Source organism: Mixophyes fleayi, chromosome 1, assembly GCF_038048845.1.
Source record: "Mixophyes fleayi isolate aMixFle1 chromosome 1, aMixFle1.hap1, whole genome shotgun sequence".
NCBI lineage: Eukaryota > Metazoa > Chordata > Amphibia > Anura > Limnodynastidae > Mixophyes > Mixophyes fleayi.
Genome location: NC_134402.1, coordinates 314,817,889 through 314,833,593, shown reverse-complemented (window position 1 = coordinate 314,833,593; position 15,705 = coordinate 314,817,889). Strand labels below are relative to the sequence as shown.

Genomic DNA, 15,705 nt, shown 5'->3' with positions numbered 1-15,705 from the left:
TTTTGATAGGCGAGCTACATTCTCAGACCTAGAAAAGGTCATTAAGGGGTTTTATGATAAATGGGGTATGTATATTGAAACATTAGAACCAAATGGTCATTAATGAGGCAACTTTAATGTCATTTGGTTATGAGAATTTTACAATTCTAAGTTGCAAGTTTACCTGACCTGTATTTTCTGGAACAAATTAGATTCTAATCTTAGATCCAACCCTAATCTCAATCTCGATCTTAATTATAAGCTTAGAATGGTTATATTTTGATGACGTTAAATCCCAATGTCCTAAAAAGGTATGATGATGTTTGCAACAATGTACATTATATTTAAGTGTATGGAATTATAGGATGTAATTTACCACCCCTCCACTCCCTCCCTCCTTGTATCTCTTCCTTTCCCCATTCCTCCCCTTCCTCTTATGTTCTTCTTTATAAATTAAAAATATATTTGTACAGTGCATTATTGAGATATTTAGCAATGTTTTCTTGATGTACTTTGTTAAAGCTGTACAATAAACAGTTTATAAAAAAAAAAAAAAAAATAATCCTCCACCATTCTTTGGATGTTGATAGTAGGTTCAGGTGGCGTTACGGCAGAGGTGCCACGATTTTAAGGCAATTCTTTTAGACCAGACCAGATATCAAAATGTTCTACTGAATCTTCTGCATCTTCCCTGGGTCTCTTGAAAAAGCTTAGTTTTTTCCTAGCAGTAGTAGACTGAGAAACTGAAGTAGGGGACGCCGTTGTGTCACGTGCCAGTCAACTTGCTCACCAGGAGCTCATTGCATCTCTTGTGATATGGGACAGTTGGAAATAAAGAGAAGACATAGCTCTTAAACCTAGGATTAAGCATAGTTGCCAAAATGTAGTGACCCGATTTTAAGATGTTGATAACGCTTCGATCCTGGCTAAGCGATTAAAGTACTTGAACTACAAGTCCGACATACTTAGCGTAATTGCTTTGTTTCATCTCCTCCTTCAATTTCTCAAGTTACTTTTCCAAAAGTCAAATTAAGGGAAACACTTTACTCAAGCTAGCAGGGTCTGAACTCACTGGAGTAAAATTGAAACTTGTTGTATTATACACCTCCCCTTCTATACTCCTCCCTCCATATCTCCTCAGTTTTTTTTTTGTTTTGTTCAACTAACAAAGCCCATAGTATAGGACTGAAATAACCAAAGTAGGACACTCAAACCGAGCGAAGAAGGGGTGGGAGCGCAGTATGAAATGGATTAAAGTACAAAAATCCTCTTTTCTCATTCATTCAGTTTGGGGGGACACTGCTCACTATGGGGTACGCTCAGACATAGCTGCATGCAATACTTTTAATTTAAGCTGGCATCCTTTGAAACAAAAAGATATTGAACCTTTAGAATTTGGAAAGTTAATACTAGGAGGGTCATCAACCTGATACATACAATCCATAGTGACAAGCTTCTGGTCTGGTAAACGCCCCCGGGTCTGCCTTAAAATTCTCCAGAGATCCACATGGGGAGGGGGGTTGGGTATCCTTGATTTCCAACGCTATTACCTCTCCGCCCAGCTCACTCAATGTGTCTTGAGGTGTGGTTCTGAAACCTCCAGAGTCTGGACTCATATTGTATTGAGGCTGAGGGTCTGTGACTGCTATCACTATCTACTTCAATGTTACCGGTATTTAATTCCCCTGATTTCTCTCTAGGACTTCTCTGATATTTTCCCTCCATTTTCTAACATCCAAATCCGCCTCCACATACCTTCATAATATTTCTACTAATATTTACAGCTACGCCACTTCCATAACAGTCAAATCTCACCTCTCCTCCCGCTCTCTTACTACTTTCACTACATAAACTTGCACCTCACACTGCAGACCTCAGAGACCCCCACGAACTGGCTTGGGAGAGAGACCTTGGTGAAACAAATGATGACAAACAATGGTCTGAGGTCTGAGATTCATGAGAATGCTGCCTCCAGTTCCATCTGCATCAAAATATAAGAGAATGTCTATAAGGTGCTGTTTTGGTGGTACTATGTGCCCTCGCGGTTCTACAGTATCTTTCCTGATTCCTCTGATAGCTGCTGGCAGGGGTGTTCCCAGGAGGGCAATTTCCTCCATATTTGGTGGACCTGCCCAAAACTGACCAGCTTCTGGGCTAGTATCAAACACCTGATTCTATCGTTCCTCCAGCTGAATATCCCACTGGAGCCCACATTTTCTCTTTTCCCTGTGGGAGCCCCTTTGGCAACTCCACACCAGCATAAACTGGCTAGACATATCATCTCGGCAGCGACATGCCAAATTGCAGCAGACTGGCGGCAGCAGACTCCCCTATCTTTCCATAGTCAATAGAGTCTGACCGACACATCGCATGGAACATATGACCAGCATTCTTCGTAACACGTCAAAATCCTTCACCAAGGTCTGGGACCCATGGCTCTCTTACTATCAAGCTTATTCTCCTTTCTTCCTTTGTCCCCCCTCATAGTGCTTCTTTATTAATATCTCCAACTTCCTCTTGTATGGACTTAGCCACTCTATTTCTCTCTTTCCACTTCCTCTGTTCTTTCTACTCTTCTTCTTCCTCTCCTTCTCTATTCCTCTAAAACCTCTTGGTCATTCATTGTATCTAAAATAATGTCACCCATACATTGAGATGTTTTGCTATTATGTTGGTCATAGTTACTGTTTACGCCCTTTATTTGCATGTCTCTAGTATCTCTAATGCCGGTTGTATTTCTACTTCTTGACCTTGCAAAAATAAAACTTTAAAAAAAAAAAAAAGAACTTGGAAAAGTACAGACAGAGGACCAGTTTGCTGCCAGACACAAACAGTAACTGATGCTTTATGCCGCGTTCACCAGGAGCCGTTCACTGATCTGGTAGAGTGGGCTGTATTGTTATGCAGAACCCAAGTTTCCTCTTATACAAGTCAGTCGGATTATAGCTTTAAGCCATCTTGCTACTGCTGGTTCTGTTGCCGACCATCCTCGCTTGTATGAAAAATACAAACAAGTGGCTGTTCTGCGTAAAGATGGTGATCTGTCTACCTGCATTATCAAACTCTAAACACATCTGGTGGATGGATATTCATCACTTTTTGTCCCAGAGGTGGAATAACTACATGCAGTTGAAATCTGATGGCTCCAATGCTGAACAGAAAAGCAAGTGTGCAGAACAGCTCTGATGTTGTGAATACAAGATACAGTGATTTGTAAGACAGGGTAGCCAACCAGACACCCTTCTTGCTAAAGCAATAGTCAGTAAAGAAGTACACCTTCCAGGTTAGGAAAGAATTCACAGCTTCTAAAAGGTAAGGATGGCGGCTTCTGTAGTACAGAGAAGACCAAGCTTAGGTTTCACGGAACTACCTGTGGCTCAAAGGGCTGTTGGATGTGAGGAACCCGGTGAAGAAATGACTGAACCTCTGGAATAGAAGTCAAACTTGTCTGAAGAGGATAGATGGGGTTGAATTGTTGTTGAAGAAAGGCTAATATCAGTTCACTGTCTAGACTTTCCCGAAGGAGGGCAAGCAACATGGCAATTGAAAGAATGATATGTGAAGTGTTCCCTCACACCAACTCTTAGATATTCCAAATGCTTTTGTAATCTATAAAGTACGCCGGTTTTCTGGCCTTAAATGTGGACAGGATGACCTTCTCTGGTAGCTACCCAACTGTCAGACGACTAAGTATTTGCGGAAAAAAATGGGCCCTGGCTTGGCAGCCTCCACGGTGGTGTTGTTATGCTTAGAATGTCAGTGTACCCTGATCTTCTTGGTCAGTTACTGAGAACATTCTGTCTTCAGGCTTTTTTTAAGTTCCCTAGAAAACCTAAACCATGAAAAATTTAGGAAAGGTAAACTGTTCCCCAAGATGAATGAGTAGTCAACTCAAGAAGTCAGCCCCCCAATTGTCCACCCCCCTGGGATAATACGGCTAAGATTGCTGGGGCATAACGTTCAGCCCCGCACAAATTCTTAGCTGTCCACTACATAACCAAGGGCTCCTGGTCCCCCCTTGGTGGTCCACACATGCTACAGCTGTAGTGTTGCAACAGCCTCGCTACAAACCAAGATGCTATTATCCCTATTTGCAACCTGCAGTGAAAAATATATACACACACACACACACACACACACATACATGCTGGGCTAGGAGTGAGTCTGGACCCAACCACAAGATAACAGCATTCCTGCTGCCAAGCACAATGGGTTAGGGGGCAGAGGGCAGAGCTTGACTTTTACAAAAAAAAGAGATGGCCAGGTATGGGACAACCATTGCCCCTTCTGCCCTGAAGGATCCCATTGCCATGCTAAGGTCAGATCAAGGATTTTCCCCAGCTACCTGAGAAAGCTGGAGGTCCCTACCAGCCTGGGATATGGATAACGCATCTCACTAAAGGCGTAAGAAAAAAGGGCTCCCACCACAGATTTCCAGGGAGGGGAGAATACGGTGACTGATCACAAGGTTGAATAACATCAATACTCATTAATCATTACTGGAGAGAGTACAGTGACAGAACAGAATGCCCAAATATACATTGACAGGACACAGTAGCCAAATAAAATCAGTTCTCAATATCTTTGTCTAAATACAGTCAGTGCTCGCCAGCAATAATGGGAAAGAGTAAAGTGACAGAACACACCAGCCAAATAGTCTGTACTCAAAAAACAGGAGAGTACAGTGACAGGACACATTAAACAAATAAATGACTCAATAGTCAGAGAGACTACAATACTAGGCCTTTCAGTGTTCAATATCAACAACAGGAGAGAATACAGTTGCCTAACACAAGGCTAAATAAATCAGTATTCAATAACCACAACAGGAGAGAGTAGAATGACAGGCCACAAAAGCCTAATAAAGGTCAGTACTCAATATCAGAAACAAGAGAGAGTCTAGTGACCAAATACAAGGCTAAATAAAATCAGTACTCAATAACTATAATAGGCGAGAGAACTGTGACAGGACACTACTCACATAACTAGTGAGAGTACAGTGACCAAACAGAGCATTTCTGCTCCATGTTACTACTTCACAATAGCCCAAGGTATATATAATGTATATATTTATATGTCAATTCTGGTGGCTTCTCCCATCAGAACAAAGCCTGCAAAGAAGAAGGTGTAACTGGAGAAAACAACTCTCCCTTTCTGGCCCAGTGTAAACATGGCACTGGCATGAATGACAGATCCCCGTGCCAAGTTTGTCCTTAGTGTGTGGCTTACCTGTAGAGTAGCCACATGACAATTTTGCCCAGGTCACTGAAGGTCCTCTTCTTCTTGATGTACGACCTGGGCAACCAGGGCTGGCCACTGCAAGCCTCAGTCTCACATCAGACTGAGTTTGCTGCTGCCGTGGCTCCCGGCAGCAGCAAACTCATAATAATCATTAATTAAATTATAGATTAAACATAATAGAAAGAAAACAAAATAGCAAAACAAAACAAAAAAGTAGATTGCTTAAGCAGAACAAAATTACGCGCCCTTCTCCATAGGCACTGACAATAAAACCTGAGGAGATATGGAAGGAGGGGTAAAGTCGGGGAGACATAGAATAAAAACAAGTTTTAGTTTGAATAGTGCCAACTACTCCAGCACAGCTCCCTCTATACCCCACAGTGAGCAGTATCCCCCAAATAGGATAAATGAGAAATAGACAATTCCTTTTACTGTATCATTCAATTGGATTAATTGTTTTTGCTATGAGGTAAATCCAATTTACAAGGTCCATAAACTATTAAGGTAACATCCCTTATACCAGAGATCATTGTGAAAATCAGGGATCTTTAAGAAAAAAACCTCTTTGCTAAGACATTCAAAAGGAATATGCATATTGAATCAAACATTTTTGTTTATCTTTTACAACCTTAATCCTTACCTAGGCCACATTATAATATAAAAGTAGTTCTGTCAGAATAGTTCTTTACATACCACATAAAGAACACAACATTATTTTGTTAATAGCTAGTAAGGCCATCTAACAATACGAGTATACTTTTATTTTAGCCTTGGGAGGGATTAGCCCAGATGAATATGACCCAGATATGCCAGGTCATTGTAGTGGCAGCATAATGGTAAGTTATTTTTACCCCATATCAAAACAGGACATGCTGCATTTTAAGTTTGTCAATGACCTCTATAGTGAAATTCAAGAGGTGGCCACCTTGTGGTGGGCATAGCTGACTGCATCGCAAGTACAATGCAAAATCCAATTTTGTATGTGGAATATACTCACCATTTTGTCCTGTACTTCTCTCACTGCACTTTTAATCTCACTTTTGTCATATGTAGAGTTAAATCTCTCCCATTGGTTACAGCATTCTTTAAGAAGAAAACACCAAATATCATGTCCTTCATTTATCATGTTAAAGTCCTCTTACACTTGTCTATACAGATATTACCATATTTATATCACTCCAAATGTGCACCAATCATCTTTATCTAATCCTACATTACACCTCCTTTAGTGTAATTGTGTGTACTCCTATTGAGTATCTTTAGAGTAGTAGCAGAATGACATAATCAATGTTTGCCATTTTTACCACCAAAGTGTAATGCAGCAAGGTTGAAAACCATTCACAAAGTACACCAATCAGTTTGTTAAAGCCTAAGGAATGTCAGCCGATTGTACCACTTTGCAAGAAGTGGGGCAAACTTGCAAATATAGAGTTTGAGCCAATTGGAATCTTGATATACTGGCTTAAGGGCCTCTGGTGTATGTATAATATATACATTCATCCACACACACTTTAACCAGGTCTGGTCATTTATATGATAAGGACATTTTGGCTAGCAGGCAACAAAGAGCTAATCATTGTGCCTAGTATACAGTAAAGAGCATATTCTGTAGCATAGAAATCAAATGTGTGACTAGTAAGCAAAGCTGGGACCAATCAGGTGACAAGTGGGCAAAGTTGAGCCTAATTTGGTAGCTAGAGGGCAAAGATTTGGCCCAATCTGGTAACTAGTAGACAGGCTGACTAATTAATTCACTGATCAGTGCTGCAAACAATTAATCCAGCTGTGGGTTGGAACTATCAGCCAATAATGCCCCTGGCTTACAGAGATTCATTTCCTGTTCTATACTGAATTCTGATTGGATGCTCAATATCACTAATGGACTGGAGACTGATCTCTCTTATCCCCAAACACAGCCAATACATTGTAGAGACTGGAACATTTATATAGAACTTTGTAGGTTTGATTCATCACAATACTACATACATAAACATTCATGTAACAAATAACCATGTGTGAAGCAATTAGTTAATACTATTTCTATGGTCCATCATGCATTTTCTATGAGTACTTGAATGTATAATATCTCTGCTTTTCAAAGGGATAATAATAATACAGCAAACAAGAAGTAAAACGCAGTCAACATATTACTCATTGATTTATTACTTCTGATTAGGTTTTGCTTACCACTGAAGGAAGGTCTTTTGAGCTTGTCATTATCCCAGCACTTTTCAGTAAATTTAACTGCGTCATTTAGAGATTTCACAGAACTTTCATTCTCCAGTGATTTAACAGATGGACGCTGGCCTCGAGGGACAAGTTGACGGATCAATACAGATTTGTTAGCTTACAGAATGGAAGTAAAACAAATTTGATCAGTTAAAGGTTGTGATTCAATGATCATACATTGTATGCTGCCAAGTACTTATGAGCAGCTTAGTTCAGCATAATTATTTATTACTATTATTTTTAAAGCATGAAGTGTTGCAGTCTAGAGGGTGGTAGATTACTTGACACCACTAAATACACTTAAATTCTTCATGCCAAACCCACACCAAGCAGTGTGTGGACATTCCCCCAGCTGTCTTGCTAGGTCATTGTGTCACTTCTGATTGACAGTCCCACCACAGTAACATGTTGTAGTACAGGGACCATCAATAGAATGACATGGTGGGGCTGAAATGTCCATGTCCTGCTGGTTGTGACAGTTTTCTCTGGTAACGGGAGAAACTATGAAAGAGGTTACAAAACAGGCGGCAGGTTCAGGTATTATATTTCTCAAAATGATTAACAGCAAACTATAAGTAACCTCTCAATATATTAAAATGAATAACAATTAATGGTAGAGATTTCACTATATGCACATTAGAAAGAGGGAATGAATTGTACATTATGGTCATGTATCCTCTAAACAGTATCTAATAAATGTTTTGTTGCTTTTTTGGCGTGGACTTAAAATAATTATATTAGAAATTGGTGGTAATCGTAAAAATGATTACATACCACAACCCCGACAACCAGGATACCTACAAATAAACACCGATTTGAAAAAAAAACCTACATCAATATAAACAGACTTACCTACAAAGCGACGCTGCACATTTCCGATGGGTGAATCATGCTGACCGCAAGTAATTCCGAACACAGCGGACTCTGGCACTTCAGTTCCGCGTCACTGAACAGTGCGACCTAGATAACTCAATAATTCATTTAAATCGGCAATGTCAGGACGCGTGCAACACTTGCGGGGTCCCGACATTACCGCCTTAAATGAAGAGTTAAATAGGTCCCACTGTTCAGGGACACAGAACTGAAGTGCCGGAGTCCTCTGTTTTCGGAATTACTTGCGGTCAACATAATCGACCCATCGGAAATGTGCAGCGTCGCTTTGTAGGCAAGTCTGTTTATATTGATGTAGTTTTTTTTGCAAATCGGTGTTTATTTGTAGGTATCCAGATTATCGGGGTTGTGGTACTCGGAAAAACGTACCCAACCCTTAGAAATACATTTTGAGCATACACACAATAGAAAAAAAATCTGCAATCTTTTAGTTAATTTTAAAAAAATATAAGTAATCACATCATTGAGAAAATAAGATAATATATTAACAAAATAAAGATCAATAGCACACAGTTTCACCCGGAGAAGTATCTGTTTCCCTGAGTTATTATAACTTCCATGACAATTTCATGTTCCTCGAAAAACATTTTAATGGGGGATTGAATGAGACTTGATTGATGTCATACCTATGCAACAATAGAGACTTAATATTTATATGTATTTTTGAATAGTTCATCAATAAATGAGGAACAAGTATTGCATGCCAAAATGATGTCCTAAGAAGAGCTTACTATCTGTTTCATGTCATTATAAGTAATGTGTATGTATGTTGGCGCTTTATAAATACAAGATAATTGTAATATTGTTCCTAAGAAATGCCTATACCTGCTGTGTTTATGTGACCTACAGATAAGAGCTAATGATCTAATCCATCGCCAGCTGTCCTGTGTTGAACCCAGCATCCTGAGTCATTGCTCTTCCTGCCACCCAGCCATTCTTATCCAAAGTAAATGGTCAGGAGGATCCAGTCAGAGCAAGTGGTGCTGTAGCAGTTAAACACGCTACCCAGAAGCAAGCAGTTCTAGGAGCCGGTGAAGGAGCCTGATGGTGGTAGTAACTATTCTACAGGTCAGAGAACCACATCGGTGCGCAGTTGACATTTACAGTCGTTGTGTTTCCACAAGGAAAGGTCATTAAGAGTAGGTTACCAATGTTAAGCAAAACCGCAACAGTCTACAAAACTGTCAGGCGCTCTTCAGGGTTTCTGCTGTTGTCTTTTGGTAGGATGGCCACAAGACCACTTCATCCCTATGCAGCGTTGGGGGCTTGCTCCTGAGAAGCCCTGTTATTGGCTCCCTGGCCCTCATAGAGCAGTTATAATTTCCCACACTGCTGTACCTGCTGTTGCTCTTTATCTGCCTTATGTGCTTTTGACCTTTGGCTTGTTATCTGGATTACTTTTGGACCACTGCCTGTACTGACTCCTGTCATGTTATCCGGATTACTGTTTGACTACTGCCTGCAATCACCCTTGCTTAGTTTTTGCATTTGTTTTCTTAGTAGTATCATTGCAGTCTGGTCACATCTGTGTCAGCATTCAACTAGATTAGTCACCAATTGGCATCTGACTATATCTGCACAGTAGGATCTCTCCTGGAACGCCAGCTATTTTCTATATTAGTCTCCTTTACACCTGCATGGAGCCGACACATAAGTTCCTACTACTCTGAATTAAGTTCTGGGGCATGCAAGTACCGGGTAAGCATATAACGCTCTATGTGAACAGTGGCTGCTATAGTTGAAGACCTCATCAAGACAGTTCTAGGAATTTATTTTTTATTAGTGGCAATAATATTAACAGGTGACAATAATTGAATATTTATTTTTCTGTGCATAAAGGTCATTTAACAAGAGCAAAACATGCAGATGCACAGCACATTCACAATTAAGTTGATTTAATACACTAAAGGCAAAAATAGAATATCATGGACCCATTCTTTTTTTGTACCGCTACCAATAGGTTAAGGACCCCCGCGAAAGCTTTTCCCTTTATTTTATATAGTCCTACCAGGATAAGGTTCTTCTCCCTTAAGCACCACAATAGATAGGATGGCGAAACTAAAGGAGAGAAATATCTGATTAATACTATGTACAGTATATACATTTATGAGTATAACTACATCATTGTGAGCTGTAAATGTTCATATATTCTTGTTATAAATCTAGCTTGTTAAAAATGTGAAATATTCTTATTGTCTTTGCCAAAGGCAGACTAAAACTACCATGGGCCCTGGGTGGTGCTCAGACCAGGGGTCAACAGCCCAATAGTTTTCATGCCTGGTTACCCATGGATAAATTGATAGTTCCTAATCATTGAATACTGAATACTGTTTTTGGTTACATTTGTGAGTAGAATATACAGTACCTCCTTCACCTTAGTATTTTTTTTTTTTTAACTATATGCAGCAGGACTCATATTCCTTTATTTTGCCGTAAACAACACCATGCAAAAAAAGACATAGCAGCAGAGGACTATGTACGCATTATGTGTGTTTTCATCCATTGTTATTATTTTCTACTATTTAATCAGAATACTCAGCTCAATTCCTTTGATTAGAGATGAATGAACTTTTTAAACCTGTGTGTCTTCACGGTTCACGTTTGAGGTTTGCTGTTGACATAAAAATTAGTGTCTTTAAATGTGCACATTTTTACATTTTTGTACCAATTTGATGAACCAGTTTGAGATATGCGACTGCTTCGAGCATCTCAAGTGATAATAAACGGCAGCAGCACGGAGGTTGAAGGGGGCGCACTGGAGGGAGTACTCCTTACCCCTAGGACTGAATAATATGCTGGACACTTAAACTATATTATATTTTGGAGAATTGAGTGGTTTAAATCCATTCGGTTTAGATATATTTTAATCTGGATCTTTTGTATATTATTCTGGACAACTGGGACTTTATTATTTTACTATATACTGGTAATTATTTGAAAATTGGTCTCTCTTATTGGAATTCCCTCTAGTTTTCATTTGCCGTCCAGTTCCATAGTTCTTATTGTACTGGGCTGGCTATAGCACATACTGGGCATCATTTAGAGTTGGACATAAATGTATTTGCGGCCAGTAAAAACGTCAGTTACGTAAATTTGGCTGCATTGAGCATAAACACAAATTTTGCTCATAAATACAAATGTGCAACTCAAACAACACATACGTACAGCCACAATGCAGCAAAAGTATTTTACGCACATTCAGGCTGAACTCTTCTGCTCCCCTGACGGATTATAGCCGTAAACCATCTAGCAATGGTAACCTTGGAGGCCGGGTAGCCCCTCTTGTGTGCATCAGAGGACCAAAACATGCTCAGTCTTGCAGACATCTTGGGCCTGAGTCATTAAGGCAAGCAAAGGAGTAAATGTTCTCTGGGACAAACCATGTTACAATGTAAGGGGTGCAAATCAGTTTATTATTTTGTACATAAGTTAAATACTGGCTGTTTTTTCATCTAGCACACAAATACTTGCTAGCTTTATTATTACATTGAAATATAAAGTTGATCTAGGACATGCCCTACCCAAACTATAAATCTGCCTCACATTTTAAATTTACCTCCCCCTCCAATACAACATGGTTTTGCCCAGGTGCAAATGTTACTCCTTTTTTATGCTTTACTCTCCTTAATGACTCAGGCCCCTTGACTACATAAGTACGCAAAGCTCTGACCAAGTCGAAAGAATGAAGAGTGCTTTTGTCCTCTGAAGACCTACTACAGAGCTGGAATGACAATGTCCTGATTGATATAGACTCTGGACACAAGTTTAGGTTGTAAGGAAGGTTTGCTCTCAAATAAACTGACTATTAATGGAAAACTAGAAGAGGAGACTTGCAGGACAAGGCTGCTAGCTCTGAAACTCTTCTGGCCGTAGAAGTGGCCAAAAGGAAGATAAGTCTTCCATGTAAGGAACTTGAAATCCACAGAGTCCATAAGTTCAAAAGGGGAATGCTGCAAAGCATTCAACACAAAGTTTAAATCCTGAGGTGCCACTGGAGGAACATATGGAGGTTGCACATTAAGCTGACACTTAAACCTTAAGAGAGTTAAGACATAAGCCAGCATCCAGGCCATGCTGTAAAAACATAAGTAACCTATACAACTAAAGAGAAGAGATAGGGAACCCCTTCCTTTCACACCGGGCAATGTATGTCCTCCGGAACCTACAATAAATTTTGCCCAAACCTGGCTTCTGAGCCCAAAGCATGATTTGCACCACACGCTCAGACAATCTTTTTACTCAAAAGGACTATGGCTTCAAAGGCCAAGCTCTTAAAGCCAGACATTCTAAAGACAGATGAAAAAAAAAAAAAAAAAAAAGGTCCTTGACTTAGCAGGTTTGGTCTGGATGGCAGACACCACGACTGACCCACCACCATGGAGGCAAGGTCGGTTTAGCAATCCCTCCAAGGCCAATCTCGCACCACCAGAATGACCAGAACAGCTTCGCTCTTCACCTTCTTCAAGACCCTTGGAAACATGGCTATTGGAAGGAAACCCAAGAGGAACCACCAGGGAATGGACGTAGCATCTACCAAGACTTGCTCAGGATCACTTGTCCTGTCATAGATAAGCTTGTCTTCATGGCTCGACATACTGAAGTCCAGTTGACCCCACCTGTCCACTAAATAGCAAAAAATCTCTGGATGCAGACCATTCAGAAAATTAGCCTCCTAATTTTCCTCCCTTGGGACGAAAACCGCCATGATAGTCCGATCATGCTTTCCTGCCATTGAAGATCCTACGTGTCTCTCTCAAGGCTAGAGGACTCCTGGTGCCACCCTGGTGATTGAGGTATGCCACTGCTGTGGCATTGTTGTATCTTTACTACCCAGCAGCAAATGTTCCACACTGACCTGCGCGCGGAACACTGTTCTTCGTTCCAAAACATTGATTGGAAGCTTGGATCCCCCCAGGGTCCAAAGACCCTGAAAGTGAGTGTGAAGATATTCAGCACCCCAAAGCCAAAGGCTGGCATGGTGTACAGGATTACAACATCTTCTCTAAAGAGGAGGAAACCGGTACCAGGCCCTGTACCGAAGTTGCTAGATCTCTGATCCAAGCCGGTTCCTCTGAGACTGTCGCCACAGGACCCGCAGGACTTTGGCCTAGTGCTACAGGCATGAAATCGCCAGATTCTCTGAAGAGCCAAGTGAACCTGGGAATGACCGCCCCCCCCAATTGGGAACTAACTAGTTGAGCAATGCAACACTAAATTGTCTTCTGGACAGCCATGCCTGGCTGTCCAGAAGACAATTTAGTGTTGCATCTGGCACAGGTAGACTTAGTCACAGAAGTCACCCCAGACCTAGCCCTCGAGGATCTTCCCCCTATCCGACGTGACAAAGATGAGAAAAACACATCATTAAAGACAGAAGCAGCACTTAATAAGAGAAAAGAAACAAACAGAGTCTGCAATACAGCCCCAGAGCCCAATAAATCTGATGGACTAACCACTCAGAAAATAACTCCTCAACCTGGTACCTTATAAATGAAAAAACAAAGAAGGGGACTGGTGAAGCTCCAAGATGGTTGATGTTCAGTTGTCTGCACACGTGGAGTGAGAGACCACCAAGGAGGAAGTGCAGGGAGAGGGAAGAACCTCCTCCTAGAGCCCAGCACTGGGTTGGAAGCTGTCCACCAATCCAGTGCCTTAGCAGTGGCTTACACTACAGTAGTAAGCCCTACCTGACCCATCCCCCTAAAGAACTTAATGGCTGTCCCCGCTAACAGAGACGAACGTTCCCAGGGCCCACCATTGCTTCCTTAGTACCTCTAAGGTTTGTACTCCCCATCTGCCGCTCCTCCGTTGCACAGTGAGGCGATCCCTGCTCACCTGCCGAGAACAGTCTGCGGTGACAGTGGCTGACTCCTCTGGAGGTGTCCAGTGGTGGAAGCAGGGGGGCAGGAGCAGAAGCATCTCCCTGCTACCCCGCTCCTAGCTGAGCAAGCCGTTCATGCTCTCCGCTGAAGAACTGATGGCTGCGTTCGTGGCCACACGCAACCGCTGAAGTGGCTTTGCCCCCCGTACAAGGCAAATGCCTCAAAATAAATAAATCAAATAAAAAAATATTAATTAAAGTAGCTGCCGAGTAGCCCCAAACCAAGAAACATGACCTGCCATGCTAGGACACTAAACTAAACTGATGGCCTAACTGGAGATTGGTATAGAAGGGGAGGAGATATGCACAAATGTTAAGTTTCTTAAAATGCCCACACGCCTGGATCCCTACACCCCCAATTAACCCGGTGTCCCTCAAAGGATGCAGGAGAAATACTATTTTTGCAGAAATTATTTTATTTAATAGATTATCAAAAATCGAAGAGGTCCTTTGTTTGTTTTTTGTTTTTTTTAGTATGGTTATTAAAATACCCTCTGCACTGTCCCTGTTTGCTATTTGAAAAGTTGGGATATGAATCCATTGAATTCACAATGCCGTGAGGAGGTAATTTACAAAAGTGCAAAAATGTAGGCCAGCACAAATGATGTTTTGGGACATGTCACTATTTTGAGTTGTTGCACCTGTTTCTACAGAAAGTACATCGATTTGTACATTAATGGTTATAAAACTAGCTGAAAATCATTTTGTGGGAAGAGATGTAGAAAGACGGGTAGAGATTGTGAATTTACTTTGACATTCCCCATAGAGCGGAAGAGGGGGAGGAGTTTGGGAGTTGGGGTGATACCAAGCCATTTTCTTCCACCAAAAGGACCTTACACATTCTCAGAAGTGTTTGAGATCAGCACTTGGCACACTTTATATTGGAAAGCATATTATTAGATACATGCAATAATGTATTGAACTGACACATATTATAAAGACACTAATGATTAATTTAAGATATAAATAAGAATGCAATAAGCAGTATTTTAGGAGAAAAAATTATGCTAAAATGTCAAAGTTAAAATTAACAAGGTCTTAGAATGATAATGGTCAGGACTATGAAATTATGTCTTTACTCTTTTCACAATGCACATTCTAGCCGCAGCCACAATTGTAGGCGCAAAGTACTTTTCCATTGACAGTTCCAAAAACTGGAATGTTTAGGTTTATAAATAGAAACATTTGCACAAATAGCAATGCTTGTTTCCAGTTCACAAATGAGAATGTCTCAGCCTGGGGCTGCTAATATGAAAAAAATTTAAAAAAAATAGTTAAAGAAAAATAAACTTGTTTGAACGTATGCATATCATTATTACAATATAAAACAATTATATAAACAGATCCCCACTTATCTTGATAAGCATTTAATGCATTCTGAGTTGGTGTGTGAATAGATAGGTGGAGGATGGGTTTATGAATCCTGCCATATTTTCTATGCAGCTTAAAGGAAAACATACACTGATCAGACACATTAAAGCCAC

The 15,705-nt window shown here is 40.6% G+C and overlaps 2 protein-coding genes across 4 annotated transcripts in view; both read right to left on the bottom strand.

The window, feature by feature from the left end:
• The window catches only part of LOC142158404 (leukotriene B4 receptor 1-like), a 315,057-nt gene that overhangs the window by 65,449 nt on the left and 233,903 nt on the right, over positions 1 to 15,705 (bottom strand). The gene's annotated exons all lie outside the window — the stretch shown is intronic.
• RIPK3 (receptor interacting serine/threonine kinase 3) overlaps positions 1 to 15,705 on the bottom strand; it is a 49,160-nt gene that overhangs the window by 12,216 nt on the left and 21,239 nt on the right. Inside the window, exons 5-7 of the mRNA XM_075212312.1 lie at positions 10,349 to 10,398; positions 7,408 to 7,566; positions 6,218 to 6,303 (exon numbers count right to left, since the gene is read on the bottom strand). Coding sequence (XP_075068413.1) covers positions 6,218 to 6,303; positions 7,408 to 7,566; positions 10,349 to 10,398 — 295 coding nt within the window. The remainder of the gene's footprint in view (positions 1 to 6,217; positions 6,304 to 7,407; positions 7,567 to 10,348; positions 10,399 to 15,705) is intronic.